General features: G+C 39.8%; 1 protein-coding gene across 1 annotated transcript in view; it reads left to right on the top strand.

Annotated features, from left to right (window-relative positions):
* Positions 1-17,571, top strand: part of LOC124722406 (solute carrier family 35 member E3-like) — a 168,483-nt gene that overhangs the window by 61,953 nt on the left and 88,959 nt on the right. Inside the window, exons 3-4 of the mRNA XM_047247574.1 lie at positions 2,415-2,567; positions 2,646-2,728. Coding sequence (XP_047103530.1) covers positions 2,415-2,567; positions 2,646-2,728 — 236 coding nt within the window. The remainder of the gene's footprint in view (positions 1-2,414; positions 2,568-2,645; positions 2,729-17,571) is intronic.

The following is a 17,571-nucleotide window of genomic DNA, read 5'->3' as shown; positions in this document are numbered from 1 at the left end:
TCAAAACTGCTTTCCTTATGACTCATGTGGCACCTTGATTTTGTCTTATAGCTAAATCATTATAGAGCTTCAGTCTGTATCATCAGGACTGCCCCAGAGAAGTGTGACAGGAATGATATTATTTTCTATATACATAAATGATCTGGTGGACAGGGTGAGCAGCAATCTGTAGCTCTTTGTTGATGATGCTGTGGTATACAGGGAGGTGTCATTGTTCAGTGACTGTAAGAGGATACAAGATGACTTAAATAAAATTTGTAGTTGATGTGATGAATGGCAGCTAGCTTTAAATGTAGGAAAATGTAAGTTAATGCAGATGAGTAGGAAAAACAAACCCGTAATGTTGGAATACAGCATTAGTAGTGTGCTGCTTGACGGAGTCATGTCAATTAAATATTTAGGCTTAACATTGAAAACTTATATGAAATCGAACAAGCAAGTAAGGATTGTAGTCAGAAAGGTGAATGGTTGAGTTCAGTTTATTGGGAAGTGTGGTTCATCTGTAATGTAGACAGGATATAGGACACTAGTGCAACATATTCTTGAATACTACTCTGTGTTTGGGAACCACATCAAGTTGGACTGAATGAAGGCATCAAAGCAATTCAGAGGTGGGCTGCTAGATTTGTTACTGGTATGTTCAAACACACACAAGTATTACAGAAATGCTTTGGGAACTCAAGTGGGAATCCCTGGAGAAAAGACGAGGTTCTTCTCAAAGAACATCACTGAAAAAATTTAGGGAACCAATATTTGAAACTGATTGTGGAATGATTCTACTGCTTCCAAAGTACATTTTTGTAAGGACGACAGAGACAAGGCAAGATAAGAGAAATTAGGGCTTTTACAGAGGCATATAGATAGTCATTTTTCCCTCACTCAATTTGAGAATGGAACAGAAAAGAAAATGACCCTCCACCAAGCACCATATGGTGGCTTGTGGAGTATGTATGTAGATGTACATGCAGATGAAGATTTAGGTTTAGATTTAGATTGTCCACTTCTTCCCCTGTGAGATATCAGATGAGAAAATCATTTTTTAATTGTCCTGAGGCCAAAAATCACATAAAAAGCAAAATTACATTAGTTTTAATTGTCCTAGGGCAAAAAACTGCATAAAAAGCAAAATGACATCACTTTCTAACTTTTATGAGACTGGTTCATGACATGTTCGATATGCTGTCCACTGCCATCAGACAGCTTTTTCCCCTCTCATATCCCTTACCAGTTTATGTGTGTGTGTGCCCAGACTCCTTTGTACGTTTCTGAAATGCTCTAGCTTTTCATCCTTTACAGTTTTTTCATAAGGTATATTTTGCAACACATTTGCAGACCCTTTTGAATCTCCATCTCCAACGTACTTCACATGCCATATGAACATTTGACATGTGAAAGGAACAGAAAAATGGTCATGGCTACACTTTGGGAATCTTTAAATTTGTTTTCAAACCACTTCCTTATACCCAATTCAGTTCTTTTAACTACATTTTGCTGTTAGACTTTGATTTCAAAAAAATTTCTGTTACCTAAAAAAATTATTAACTGTAGGAGAACCTGTAAATGTGGCTTTTCAGACTTTTACTCAACAGCATTTTGCCTTTAAAACTACTTCTTTATCAAAACCTGCATTTGTTCTGATAGAAAGCATTTTTCTTTGATATTTCTGTCATTTTTATGAATTTGGTATTTAATTTGTGGGAATTATTTGATTTTTTTATATTATTGACCAAATTTCTCATAGGTTTTTGACCGTGAAATCCCAGCATTTACGATTTCATTGACTGTTGCTTTGATTCTTGTGTGGAGTAGTGAGTGCAGACAATTATATGAAGCTGAATTTGTAGTCTCTAAGTAAGGCAGTTTACCTGGTAGACATTTTTATGTTGTCCATTCTGTTATGTGCGTATTCATATGATGTTAGCCTAGCCAATTTTGGGTAACTTCTGTCTACAGTCTTTCAAACTGGTACTATGCACATGCTGGCAAAATCCTTGATTCATTCGTGCTTTGTAATGTTGTCCACATTAATCAATTTATGTGTTACAGAATTCACATGTCAAATGTTCATATGGCATTGAAGTCCATTGGAGATGGAGATTCAAAAGGGTCTGCAAATTCCACACTAATCAATACATTTGCATACTGTATGCCATATAAGAACATTGTTGCATTATATATATATATATATGACCCACTGTCCTCTAGTTTGTTTCCCTCCAGAACAAGTGAAGTGCCTTTCCTTCTCAGTAGTTTGTTAAAATTGTCAGAAGCTGTTGTATGGTTTATTTTCAAACTATTTTAGTAGCATTATAAAATAACTTCTCTATTTGCAAATGCAAATAAATAAATTTATGATATTCATGACAGTAATCCTTAATGTGTGTCTATATGAGTGTTCTGTATTGTTTTTCAAGCTTGTCAGTAAAAAGCAGCAGGACTTGCAAGTGGATCCTATGCAACTTCTGTACTACCAAGCGCCAATATCATCATTGATACTACTTATACTTTTACCATTCATTGAACCAGTAGTGTTCACAATATCCCACAACTGGAGAACTGCAGATGTTGTAAGTATTTGTAATTCTGCAGTTGCACACAGTTTTTTGAATGCTATATTTCTAATTGTTTATTTTTCACTTTTGCAGTGCATGATACTTGCATCATGTTTCATTGCCTTTTTTGTAAACATCTCAATATACTGGATCATTGGAAACACTTCACCACTGACGTATCCTTTATAGAAGTGTATTATACATTTGCTTAAAACTATGTTGTTTTTCATTGGCTTCCTTTCCTTCTAATGGCATGAGAGTTTCCATATTTTACTTGCCTGAAATTATGGGGATCTATATAGTATAATGGTAGTTGCCAAGAAATTAATTATAAACGTGTTATTTTCTTCAGTTTATATGTACAATGTCTTGTCTCACCATTAGTTCAGACATCTACACCATGACCCATTTTCATATATTAAGTGAATAATAATTAAACACCAACACTAGTTACAATAACACTGTGACTGTAAAAGATATCTATTGCAAATTATTAATAATGAGCAGAAAGTGTGGACATAATACCCATTGCTTGTAGTTACAGACTATCCTAGCATTCATCTAAAATGATTTGAAAATAAACCACAGAAAACAAAAATCAGAATAGTTGAATCAGGTAATAATCCTGAATCACTATTTTAAATGCATTTCCTAAATGTGAGTGACTTTAATAAATTACAATAACAGTTATTGTTAGTGTCCACTGAATAGATATAGTTGCTCCTTTTAGGGAAGTATATTTTGTTACTGATTCGTCTTATGAAAGAGTAGATGTACTGCAATGTCAGTGGATGAATCCCCAGCATGTTAAATAGTGATCTTCATTGGCTTCATGAATAAGAAAGGTAACAGAAGCTCTCAGAGGTGTATAAATGCACCATGCAAATTAAATTCCAAGTCGGGTAAATGAGACAGTCAACATTTTCTGATGCTGGATGTAGCTGTGCCATTGTGCTCTGAAATAGGGTGTAAAGATTGAGGCATGGTTAGTGATTGAAGTATGAAGTGTAAAATTGTTTGATAAAGAGAGGGCAGATGGGTGAGATGGGTGAAGGTAAGGCTGGCCAAACACATCCACATAAAATGACCGTATGTGCCATGTTGAAGGGTACATTGAAGGCATTTGTTACATATATGTGAGGCAGATTGGAGAACAACTCAACATCTCTGTTGGCAGTGTAGTAGCTATCATACACAACACATTGGTCAGCCTTAAGACATTTTGTCACTGGGTAACATAGCAATCCCCATATGGCAATAAAACCAAGCAAATGTGGTTGTTTCTTCAGTACATCATGTGGTATCAGGCATGATGTTCCATCCCTGCACCATATCATCACAGTGGGTAAAAGACAAAAAAGCACCGGTGTCATAGAGGCACCCCTTATCTTTCTCCCCATTAGAAATTCAGAACAATGGTATCCATGAAGGAAGTTATAGAAAAAAGTCTTTTGGGATGCAGGGTGTGCTGCTGGCTGATTTCCTCTTGCGTGGAGAGACTATGAACGAAGTCAATTGTAATGTCATGCTGGAAAAGTTGCGGAGGCAGTTTGGAAGAAACGGCTGGGAATGCTTCCAAAAGATGTTATGTTGCTGTGAGGTAATGCACAGCAGCTTATGGCCTCTGTTACATTGTGCTTGGTCTGGCATTTTCACTGGACTGCATGAGAACACTCTTGATGCAGTCAAGAGACCTGTCTCCTTATAATCATTATGTTAGTTTTAACCGATTGATTCACTGAAGGAACAAATGGTTAGATAACCATGGCGACTATGCAGAAAAGTAACTTTGAGCACCTCTTAAATTTCCTGAATAAAGGGTTTCTCTCAGATGACTTGCTATCTTACTTTTGAACTACCTTCATATGTCAGATGTGTATCTGTGATAAGCAAATGAATGCAATAAGAGCTTGTGCTGTCTAATATTAATATGTTATGAATGATTCAGTAAAGTAATGTGGCTCTTATCTTGAAGGTTTATTTGAAGAGGGCTGCATTTTAGTGGGCATGGTTACAGTGGAGTTTATATGGCCTTGTATTCCTTTGACCTTTGAACTGATTTATCTAGATAGTGATAGAAGATCTACAGTTTAACAAGCACATCAAGCCATGACACAGTTTAGTATTTTTCACATTATCAAATCACCACTAGAGATGAAAAAAGAGATAAGTGATAGAGAAAAATCTCATGTTTGACTTAAAATTGAAACCCGACTCTCTACATTTGTATGATGATGCTTACCCTCTTAGCTATGAAGCCACACTGTGGATTGTACTAACCCAAGAACACTGTAATTTATTGCTCGAACTGTGTACACACATGGGAGACAAGGTACAATACAATAGTTCCAACAGGGGGTGCAGTTGGCAGGCTGTGGAGGCAACTGCTGTCATATTAGCAGACTGTGTGGTCTCTAGTGGTCAAATTAAGCTCAGATTTCATTCATGAACTGTGAAGTGCCATACCCCAGAAAATTGGTAGTTACAGCGTTCTCATTTTATGAAGAAGTGAGCACTGTGCTCCCGTCTCTTTCTTCTTTGTTCGACGTATGTTGTTGAGACGTGTGACGCCCTGCCACCTTGGAGTAGAGGGGGAAGTTGCGTGTGAGTGCAGTCAGGTGGGTGCCTGCCCCCTGTGAGAGGCTATATGGTAGGACAGGAGACACCAGTGCAGCTTCCATTTCCCTGTCTGAGTCCAACCTCAGGGAAGAAGGTTGCAGCGAAGGCGGTGGAACAAGTGGCACCAGCTGTGATGGAGTCAGCAGCAGTGGAGGTGTCGGCTGTGACAGAACAGGAGCTGTGGTCCTGCCGTGGCCCCTGACAGCTGAAAGGGGTATCCACAGAAGATAAGACAGGTGTGAAAATGTTGGCAGTGGTTTCAGAGAAGGTGAGGACACCAGCTGCAATGTAGGAGACAGCCAGGCAGATGGAGGATGCAGGGACAGCAGAGGCACACCTTGTGCACAGCTGCCCATGTCAGGTCATAGCTGCTCAATGTGTCACAACACCCTCCCCTCATAAGTGTGAATAACATGGATGGGTCGACCATGGGTACTATCGATTACTGCCGGTGTCCATTTTGGCTGGCGGCCAAACCTGTGAGCCCAAACATCTGCACTAGGCCAGAAGCACTGTGGCACCAGTGTTGGCAGATGGCCTGGTGTCAGCTAAAGCAGATATAGCTGAGCCCAGGATTGACAACCATGCAACAACTGTGCTGGACTCTTATCACTGAGAGGGGTGAACCATAAGAACTGAGAAACTGGTCAAGATTTACTGCTGGGACACATATGAAACGTATTCTTTCATCTGAGTCTTAAATATTTGTACTAGTCATTCTGCTTCCCCATTCAATTGAGGGAGGAAAGGAGGAGCCATGATGTGGTAAACACCACTTTTTTTAACAAAAATTTTCAAATTCCTGAAATATGAACTGGGGCCGTTGTCTGTAACTAACATATACACAAGAGCTTCCATTGCAAAAATTTTTGACAAAGCTGAAATTGTTGCCACCATAGAAGTACACAGATAGTGCAGTGCATATGGAAACTTAGAATCAGCATCAATTACAACAAACCAGTAGAAATTTAAAAAAGGTCCGATTGAAATCTACATGAATTCATTCCCAAGGCTGCTGTGGATCCTGGCCATGGTGACAAAGAAGCACAGGGAGCCACCTGATGGATGACACATTGTGGACAGGCTGCAACAACTTGTGCTATTTCCCCTTCAGTGCTTCGTGAAAAAACATGTCTGCATGTGAACACTTTTGTACCTGATGCACCCTAGTGGTCCACATGTAATAAATACATAACCTCACACCAAAGGGTGGATGGGACTACAAGCCAGGGGATAGGGTCCTCTGTAGCTAACTCTGAAACAGAAAGATGATTTTCTAATGAAAAATAATTTTTCAAAGTATCAGAGGCACCCGTGTTGCATAAAAGAAACAAATTTACTTAAAACAGGATCCCTGGCAAGTGTGGCTGCAATTTTAGTACCAGTTGTAGGAAAACCATCAACAACATTTTGAGTTTCCATGTCTAAATGAAAACAAAACAATTCCTCTTTATCAAACTCTGGATATGGAACAATTGGCAAATGCTATAAGGCATTGGCATTGGTATGTTGCACTGTAGATCAATAATGTATGTCATAATTATATCATGATAGAAAAAGAGCCCATCACTGGAAGCGAAGTGTGGCTTTGTCCAGCAAGGCTGCCAAAGGTTTAAAAGGAGACACCAGTGGTTAGTGGTCTATGATCAGGTGGAACTTAGAGACCTGTAAAGGAAAACATGAAATATTTTTAGAGCGTGCATGATTGCCAGAGCTTCTTTCTCTATTTGAAAACAATGCTGTTGCACTGAATTTAAGGATTTAGAGGCATATTCAATAGGGCATTCAGATCCATCTGCATATTTGGATGGTGCCAAGGCCAAATTGAGACATGTCCTTTGCTAACATAAGGTGTTGGCTCAGCTGAAAAGTGACCAAATGAAGGGCTGACCACGGCTTAGATTTCAAAAACTTGACTGCCTGGTCACAAGCTGTGGATCAGTTGTAAGGAACACATTTATGTAATAATGCATGTAGTGGTTGTGACACAGGAGCAGCAACTGTTAAAATTTGTGATAGTATGCAATTTTGCCTAAAAGTTCCTGTAATTCCTTGACAGATGAGTGGTGTGGCAATGGGGCAACAGCATCAGTATGTTTGTGCAGTAGTTTAATGCCAGCACTTCACACTTCAAAACCCAAATAAATACTGGATGGTTGAAAAAACTGTCTTGTCCAAATTGCACTCTAACCTTGCAGTCTGTAAAACAGAAAATAGACCACAAAGTTTCTGCAAATGTTCCTCTGTAGAAGCATCATACACTACTATGTCATCTAAATAGTTGTTGAAGCCTGTAACTGATGCAGTAAGTTGCTCTAAAAAGTGTTGAAAAATAGCTGGTGCACTTGCCACACCAAGAGGCAAATGCTTGTATTGATAAACTCCAAGTGGGGTATAGATAACTAGGAGGCATTTAGCTTCCTCCCTCATCAAGCAGCAGCTGTAAATATGCCTCTGCCAAGGCAGTCTTTGAAAAATAATGGCATCGCCCCCATTCCCAATAATTTTTGTAGCAGATAGCAGATCATCAGGGCACGGTAAAGGATAGTATCAGTGATTGACTGTGCATTAATTGAATTTTAAAAATCACTGAAGAGGCATAATTTACCTGTACGTTTTTTGACCATTACCAGTGGTGCTGACCCTTCACTGGAAGAAATAAATTGAATAACATCAAGGTATTGAAGACAATCTAATTCTGCTTTTACTTGATCCTGTAAAGTTACCGATTCCGGGCGGGACATGAAAAAACAGGGGCAGGCAGGCTGTTTCATCATAATATGAACCTGAAATTTTGTTGCACAACCCAGTCCCAGAAAAAAACAGAGAGAAAAATTCAGCACAGAGAGCATCTAACTGTTGATATGGAACTTGATCAGATACCAAATGAACATCATCATTGATCGAGAATACAGTCAGTTTAAAAGCGTCCAAGGCAGACACATTTTCAGTGTAAGTACAAACCAAAGCCTTGTACATCACAGGTGTAGAAAACTATCCAAGAACGGGGATCTGTTGTTTGTTATAACTCACCATCCTCCATGACATTGCAGTCATAGGACGAGAACCCAAATACATGTAAGTCTGAGAATTCACCAATGTTGCTGCTGCACCCATACCCACCTGCATTCTCAGTGGTTTGTTAAACACACACATTTTAATATATAACTTTCTCTGAGGTACCATCACTGCTGGCACATTGTTCACATCTGTGTTCATTTCATCCTTAATCAAGTTTGGAAAAGAGTTACATACAGATGCAACATGCCCTTTTTTATGGCAGCTATTACATATTGCCCAGTGCTTGGGACACACAGTCTGTTCATGTTGAGAAGCAGTATGGGCGTGAAGGTAGCAGAACACGAAGCTGTTGCTATTGTGACACAGACTGTTGTTGTTGGGAACGATGATTACCTTTATGATTACCTTTATGATGCTAAGATGTCTACTGGACTGCTGCAATAGTGTCTACATTCCCTTGCAAGCTGACTGAAGGCTGGGAGGGGTGATAGGAGCTGATTTCTGAAATATACGACCAGGCCTTTGTCTGCCTACTTGCAGCCTGTGAAACTGAAAATGACTGAGCTGTGTTCGATGTTTCCATAAGCATGGGATTTTCATGCTGTAGAGCTTGCTCTCAAATTTCCCTATGAGAACCAAAACATATGATTGCACAACAAACCATTTGATCTGCACAGAATTCCTTATGAACATTTCTCACAAGATTACAATGACATCTAAGTCCATGTAGTTCTGCTGCTCATGCCCTGTTTGACCAGTTTGGCTGCTTTTGGTGAAGCCCTGATCAAAAAAGGGCCAGTGTGAGATATTTAGTTTGTTTATGTGGCAAGAAACTCTGAACAGCAAGTTTTTCTTAGATAATGTGAAGGTGAGGAGAGGCTACCTCATGGAAATATGTCGTGTCATAAGTAGTTATTACAGTGAAAAAGCCTTCAAAAATGCCTCTGGTACCCCTGCTGTGGGGAGATGGTCAGCATCATATGTTGATAAGATACATTTACTAATATGTGTACTCAGATCTTTATTAAGATGTATTGGAATTTACTGCATTTGTCCATTATATAAATTGTAATTAAATGACCAGCCAGCAGGGTACTTGTGAGAAAGAGATGCCTTTACACATGAAATGAATTAGACAGTTTTAAGAAATCTGTTTTCATGCCATTTAAAAATATCAACATTGCTTCCCAAGTTTTAGGGCTGAGTTTGACAGTATAATTTTGTTACTATCAGGATGAGCTTGATGACAGCATGTGGCACAAAAATTTCTGAAGTCCCATCAACTCACAGGCTAACTATCACAAAGAAATAAACCATGAAAAAGATATTGAGTTTAATTTCATGGATAGACTATTGAATGATGCTAAGGCATTTGTATTGTAGAAGGAAATAAATTTTGGCACTATTCCAAGACACTATCCACCAAGTACTTCATCAGCATCCTCAAACTTCCCTATAAGAATGCTGAATAAATAAGGTGAGAGAATTGGCATCTAGAATGTGTGCAGCTGAGGAGAAGAGAACTATTGACAAGAGGAGTGTTCTTCAGTCTTTAGAGAGTGCACAAGCCTAGTGTACCTCCTGCAAGGGAAACACTGCTGTTCTTCTTTCTTTACTTTGGCAAAATGGTATATTTACTGCAAGACTCCGTATGTTGTCATCTTATGAAGGAACCTACAGATATAAAACAATTGAAAGCCTCCAGCCAGTTTGCTGGCCATCTGATTAAGAGCCTAACGTAACAACACAGTTCCTCTGAAACTAGACAATCTACCAAAGACAGAGAAATAATGTTCCCAACTTTGAGAAGTTGTTATTAATACTGATAAGTGGGCTCATATCCCCAGTTTCTTTGTAAATTTGACTCTATTTTGTAATCACTGAAATAATATCACATACCTTCTCAACATTTGAAGTTTTATTTCATTGCCTATTTCCCTTCTAGATGTGTTATCTGTCAGGCAATGTAATAAGCCAACATACATTTTGCATAAGAACCATGAAGACAAGACAAGAGAAATTAGGGGTCTTTCCCTTGCTCTATTTGGGACTGGAACAAGAAAGGGAATAACTAGTACAAGTACAAGGCACTCTCCATCACACACCATAAGGTGGCTTGCAGATTATGTATAAAGGTGCAAATTTAGAACTAGATTTAGGTTGTGGTAGTCATCCTCCTCATCCCTGACCTTACATTTTATGAATGAGATGTTTATGTTGTTGGTCAGTATATTTTTCTGGGACAAAATAGGACTAAAATACTAAAGTTAAGAAATGCACTGCCTTACAAAAACAGTGAAGGTCCCAGAAGGGGAGGAAGAAATGAAATGAAACTTCATGGTTTGGTTGGTGATTTGATGTTATGTCAGTGATTACAAAATGGAGTCAAATTTAGAAAGAACTTGGCAGAATGAGCCCACTTCTCAGTATGGTGTTGCATGCCATCTGGCCTAATGCATGCACTGATTTGGTTGCCAGGATGTCATAAAGTCATTTTATCATCTCTTGACGCAAGCTGGCTCACAAGTGTAGTGTGACTGGTCCTTGATATCCTGTAAGCCTGCTCTCACATTCCCATGTAGTCCATCATTGGGCCACTGTCACATTGCAATGCCCCATAGATCTGGATATTGCATGGTTCAAACAGCTGGCCAAATGGAGACCCACAATGAGGCCCCTTCCAAACTCTGTCAGGAGCAGATAACATTGTATCACATGTATACATGTAGTCTCCTTGCCCTTCACAGTGGTCAGGTAACTGATGATGCTGCTAATGGCCTAGTAAGAACACTAAACAAAAACAACACTACAGCACTCTGGTGGTCATTTTGTCTGCTGCAGAGATTTGCAACCCTAATCATTTACATATCCACTGAAGGTGCATATAAGTACAAAGGTACCAAACAAAAGCGCTGGCAGGTCGATAGACACACAAACAAACACAAACATACACACAAAATTCTAGCTTTCGCAACCAATGGTTGCCTCGTCAGGAAAGAGGGAAGGAGAAGGAAAGACAAAAGGATATGGGTTTTAAGGGAGAGGGTAAGGAGTCATTCCAATCCCGGGAGCGGAAAGACTTACCTTAGGGGGAAAAAAAGGACAGGTATACACTCGCACACACACACATATCCATCCACACATACACAGACACAAGCAGACAAGCAGACATTTTTACAAATGTCTGCTTGTGTCTGTGTATGTGTGGATGGATATGTGTGTGTGTGCGAGTGTATACCTGTCCTTTTTTCCCCCTAAGGTAAGCCTTTCCGCTCCCGGGATTGGAATGACTCCTTACCCTCTCCCTTAAAACCCATATCCTTTTGTCTTTCCTTCTCCTTCCCTCTTTCCTGACGAGGCAACCATTGGTTGCGAAAGCTAGAATTTTGTGTGTATGTTTGTGTTTGTTTGTGTGTCTATCGACCTGCCAGCGCTTTTGTTTGGTAAGTTTCATCATCTTTCTTTTTAGATATATTTTTCCCACGTGGAATGTTTCCCTCTATTATATTTAAGTACAAAGGTACATTGACATCTGACTGTGTCTTCTTTGTCTTTTTCATCAGGCAGTGTAACTGAAATACGTGTAATACTCAGAAAACTAAAAACTAAACACCTAAATATTATGAAAACGATGCCACAGGAAAGTGTTTCCAAAAGTTCTCCCAGCACAGCACAGGAAGACAGTATTACCATCAAATTGAATGAAAACTTTACGAACAAATAGTCAGAAGTTGAAAATATTTTTAATAATCATTTTCTAAATGTTGTGGATATAGTAGGATCCAGGCGTTCATTAGATGATGCTAGGCAGTTAATGGAAGAGGCCATACCTATGCAATTTGATACAATTGAAATCTCACCCAATTCTCCCTCTGAAATTAGGAAAATAATAAACTTGCTTAAAAGCAAAAACTCACATGGAATTGATGGCATTTCCAGCAAAATACTAAAAGCTTGTTCTCAACAGATAAGTAAGATTCTCAGCCACCTGTGTAATAGCTCTCTGGAAGAGGACATTTTCCCTGATAGACTGAAATATGCTATTGTTATACCTTTGCATAAAAAAGGGTATAGATCTGATGTCAACAATTATCATCCAATCTCACTTCTAACAGCTTTATCCAAAATTATCTGTAAAAATGAAGTACTAACAAAATGTCAGTTTGGTTTCCAGAAAGGTTTTTCAACATAAAATGCCATATATGCTTTCACCAATCAAATTTTGAATGATCTGAATAACCGAACACCACCCATTGGGATTTTTTGTGATCTCTCAAAGGCTTTTGATTGTGTAGATCATGAAATTCTGCTAGACAAGCTCAAGTATTGTGGCATGAGTGGGACAGTGCACTAATGGTTTGATTCGTACCTAACTGGAAGAGTGCAGAAAGTTGAAATAAGCAGTTCTCATAATATGCAAAGATCAGCACATTCCTCAAACTGGGGAACTATCAAGAATGGGGTTCCACAAGGGTCGGTCTTGGGTCCTTTGTTGTTCTTAATATACACTCCTGGAAATTGAAATAAGAACACCGTGAATTCATTGTTCCAGGAAGGGGAAACTTTATTGACACATTCCTGGGGTCAGATACATCACATGATCACACTGACAGAACCACAGGCACATTGACACAGGCAACAGAGCATGCACAATGTCGGCACTAGTACAGTGTATATCCACCTTTCGCAGCAATGCAGGCTGCTATTCTCCCATGGAGACGATCGTAGAGATGCTGGATGTAGTCCTGTGGAACGGCTTGCCATGCCATTTCCACCTGGCGCCTCAGTTGGACCAGCGTTCGTGCTGGACGTGCAGACCGCGTGAGACGACGCTTCATCCAGTCCCAAACATGCTCAATGGGGGACAGATCCGGAGATCTTGCTGGCCAGGGTAGTTGACTTACACCTTCTAGAGCACGTTGGGTGGCACAGGATACATGCGGACGTGCATTGTCCTGTTGGAACAGCAAGTTCCCTTGCCAGTCTAGGAATGGTAGAACGATGGGTTCGATGACGGTTTGGATGTACCGTGCACTATTCAGTGTCCCCTCGACGATCACCAGTGGTGTACGGCCAGTGTAGGAGATCGCTCCCCACACCATGATGCCGGGTGTTGGCCCTGTGTGCCTCGGTCGTATGCAGTCCTGATTGTGGCGCTCACCTGCACGGCGCCAAACACGCATACGACCATCATTGGCACCAAGGCAGAAGCGACTCTCATCGGTGAAGACGACACGTCTCCATTCGTCCCTCCATTCACGCCTGTCGCGACACACTGGAGGCGGGCTGCACGATGTTGGGGCGTGAGCGGAAGACGGCCTAACGGTGTGCGGGACCGTAGCCCAGCTTCATGGAGACGGTTGCGAATGGTCATCGCCGATACCCCAGGAGCAACAGTGTCCCTAATTTGCTGGGAAGTGGCGGTGCGGTCCCCTACGGCACTGCGTAGGATCCTATGGTCTTGGCGTGCATCCGTTCGTCGCTGCGGTCCGGTCCCAGGTCGATGGGCACGTGCACCTTCCGCCGACCACTGGCGACAACATCGATGTACTGTGGAGACCTCACGCCCCACGTGTTGAGCAATTCGGCGGTACGTCCACCCGGCCTCCTGCATGCCCACTATACGCCCTCGCTCAAAGTCCATCAACTGCACATACAGTTCACGTCCACGCTGTCGCGGCATGCTACCAGTGTTAAAGACTGCGATGGAGCTCCGTATGCCACGGCAAACTGGCTGACACTGACGGCGGCGGTGCACAAATGCTGCGCAGCTAGCGCCATTCGACGGCCAACACCGCGGTTCCTGGTGTGTCCGCTGTGCCGTGCGTGTGATCATTGCTTGTACAGCCCTCTCGCAGTGTCCGGAGCAAGTATGGTGGGTCTGGCACACCGGTGTCAATGTGTTCTTTTTTCCATTTCCAGGAGTGTATATTCATGAGTTGCCATTCTATATTCATGAAGAGGCAAAGTTATTTCTCTTTGCTGATGATACAAGTATAGTAATCACACCTGACAAACAAGAATTAACTGATGAAATTGTCAATAATGTCTTTCAGAAAATTTCTAAGTGGTTCCTTGTAAATGGACTCTCACTGAATTTTGATAAGACACAGTACATACAGTTCCATGCAGTAAGTGGTATGATGCCATTAATAAATATAGACCTTAATCAGAAGCATATAGCTAAGGTACAATATTCAAAATTTTTATGTGTCCATTGATGAGAGATTAAATTGGAAGAAACACATTGATGATCTGTTGAAACGTTTGAGTTCAGATACTTATGCAATAAGGGTCATTGCAAATTTTGGTGATAAACATCTTAGTAAATTAGCTTACTACGCCTATTTTTACTCATTGCTTGCGTATGGCATCATATTTTGGGGTAATTCAGCACTGAGGAATAAAGTATTTATTGCACAAAAGCGTGTAATCAGAATAATAGCTGGAGTCCACCCAGGATCATCCTGCAGACATTTATTTAAGGATCTGGAGATATTCACAGTAGCTTCTCAGTATATATACTCTCTTATGAAATTTATTATTAACAACCAAACCCAATTCAAAAGTAATAGCAGTGTGCATAACTACAATATTAGGAGAAAGGATGATCTTCACTATTCAAGATAAAATCTAACTTTGGCACAGAATGGGGTGAATTATACTCCCACTAAAGTCTCTGGTCACTTACCAAATAGTATCAAAAGTCTGACACATAACCAACAAGTATTTAAGAAGAAATTAAAAGAATTTCTGAATGACAACTTCTTCTACTCCATAGAGGAATTTTTATATATAAATTAAGAAAAAAAAGAAAAAAAAAAACCAAACAAAAAAAAATTATTAAAAAATAAAAAAATAATATAAAAGTTGTTATATTAACTTATTTGACTTGCTCCACATCATTACGAAATATCGTATTCGTGATCCATGGAACTAGTATTAATCTAATCTAATCTAATCTAGTGCTACATTGAAAGAAATATGTCACTGTATTGTCCTGATGAAATAAACAATCACTTATTCAATAGTATAAGATATATTGCAGTATATTCTAAAAACATTCTAGTCCAAAATTATTAAAAACATACAGAAATTACCTTTATTTCTCGAAGATACTCAGACATTTTGATAAATAGCTTTCTTCGAGCAGGTTATGTCACTTACTGGGAATACATAAAAATGAAAACAAGTGAGCACAGAAAGCTCAAGGACCAGTCAGGTACAGTGAGTTTAGTTAATTGCCTGAGCTAGAAAAAAAGTTGGATGTACCATATGTGCTAAATAAGGAGTGAAGAAGTTGTACAAAGATGAAGATGCTTGCATAGGCTGTACTAGCGTGGAGACCTGCATTGAACCAATCTTTGGACTGGAGGCCACAACAAACAGCATTGAACTGATAAGAACTGAGAACTTCTTTTTGTGGATATCGTGTTTAAAAAAAAATAAATAAATGAGAACTTGGGTCACAGTATATATCACAAACTAACACATAGTGACCTGTATTTACAAGCCACCAGCAGTTGCCTATGATGCACACTCGTCTGTGGATCATGTGCTATACTAGATTCTGAAAAACTGAGATGATGTTAACAAAGTTTAGTTACCTCTGCTCTGTAGCTTTCTTTATCAGAACAGGAATTTTAAGGGGTAGATTCACTGATAATTTAGACCTGTGCATGTTTATCAACTTGAACAGCCAAAAGAAATGGGGAAATCCATGTAGGCAGTGACTCTTTAAAATTTTCAGGATTTTTAAAAAGCACTGTACAAAATGTGTATTCAATCCTCTGGTGTAAGTGCAAATATGGCTGCATTCTGTAAAAGATGATTTTGGACTTACGATGCTAGTAGTATACAAGATTCCCTGTCAGTTTTGGAAATTATACATAAGCCATACATGTTACAGTTAAATAGACATGCAATGAATATCTGCATTACATAGAGTAGGTTAACCAGCAAAATGCAATATTGCTGATCATCATCTAGATATGGGACATGGCATGAAGTAATTTGAAACCATCATCATCGTGAGCACCTTGGACTGCCCTGATATAAGAAGCAACTGAAATCTGTATACTGAATGAACTAATCAACAAGTATACAGGATAGCAACTTATTAAAGCTTGAGGGGCAACACTATTGGCACTAAGACTTCATTGAGTCCAAATGTGTGGGTTTACCAACCACACATTAATAAGGGTCAAAGTTACTACAGTCAGGCTCAGCATTAACAACTCAGCTGAGTACATATGCCATGGAAAAGAGTTACCCAGCGGCTTCCCGAGGAGGGTTGCTTTCCTCCAGGAAAACTAAAATGCTGCCTCATGGCCTGGTTTCAGACAGTGGTTGATGGAGGCATAACCTGTGGGGCTGCAGAACAGTTATCTCCTCATCTTTTCCCGGTATGCTGATTCCTAGAGTCAATGACATAACTCTGTAAGGGAAAAAAAGATGAAAAGAAGACAAGAAAAAACAATGTTTATGTTACAGTTACTAAAAGGTGGCACAAGCATAGACTGAGATGTGTCCCATCTTCTCAACTCCTCCTTCACACTGCCACTGGATACACCTATAATCAACATCCAGTGGTACTGTTATTCCCACCAGGTGGAGCTCAGACAACAAATATCATTTTATCCAACATTATACCTATTTTGAAAGCAGAGTTGGCCCAGATTGAGCACCAGGTGGCATCTGTACTTAGGCACTTGTGGACATTTTTACTGAACTGATAACATTCAGTGCAGCATTAGATGCTTAGTGTGAGCTCTCTCCTTGCAGTTTTGTGCTACTAATGGTTAGCTATCTGACTATGGCATGAGAGACTGATTTCAGCCAGTGTCACTCACAAGGAACTCCTTGAGTGTGAGGTTGCAAGTTCAGTCTTTGGTACGACTCATTTGGAAGTGTTGTGTTAACAATTACAACAGGAAAAATATTAGCTGCTAATGACTCACCATAGGCATCAGAAGGTTGGTGGAAAATGAGTGTCCAGGAGGTGCAGAGATCAACCTACTATGGGAGGTATGTATTACATTTCACAAAATGGACATTGTTGACATTCAAGAAATGTTCAAACCAAACCATTAACTTGCACCATGAACACCAAATGAAAAATGGTGCACCATCAAGTCAAAGGCGAATACCTTGGGAGCTATAATCCATGCAGGAGGTTCAGCTAGGTATCCACTCTTAAACAATGCATATTAAATAATAAAATTGTGTAATGGGGTGATGAGAACTGATGGAATGTGATGGCATACAGCTGAATGCGAAATAGTCTGTTGTGGAGATTATCATGGAACTGACTATCCTTTCAGACGTTGCTGCATCTAGTGTGATAATATGTTTTAGAGGCATGGAAAGAAAACATCCA

This window comes from Schistocerca piceifrons, chromosome X (genome assembly GCF_021461385.2).
Source record: "Schistocerca piceifrons isolate TAMUIC-IGC-003096 chromosome X, iqSchPice1.1, whole genome shotgun sequence".
NCBI classification, from domain to species: Eukaryota; Metazoa; Arthropoda; class Insecta; order Orthoptera; family Acrididae; genus Schistocerca; species Schistocerca piceifrons.
The sequence above is the reverse complement of the archived record's forward strand: the minus strand, read 5'-3'. Positions and strand labels throughout refer to the sequence as shown.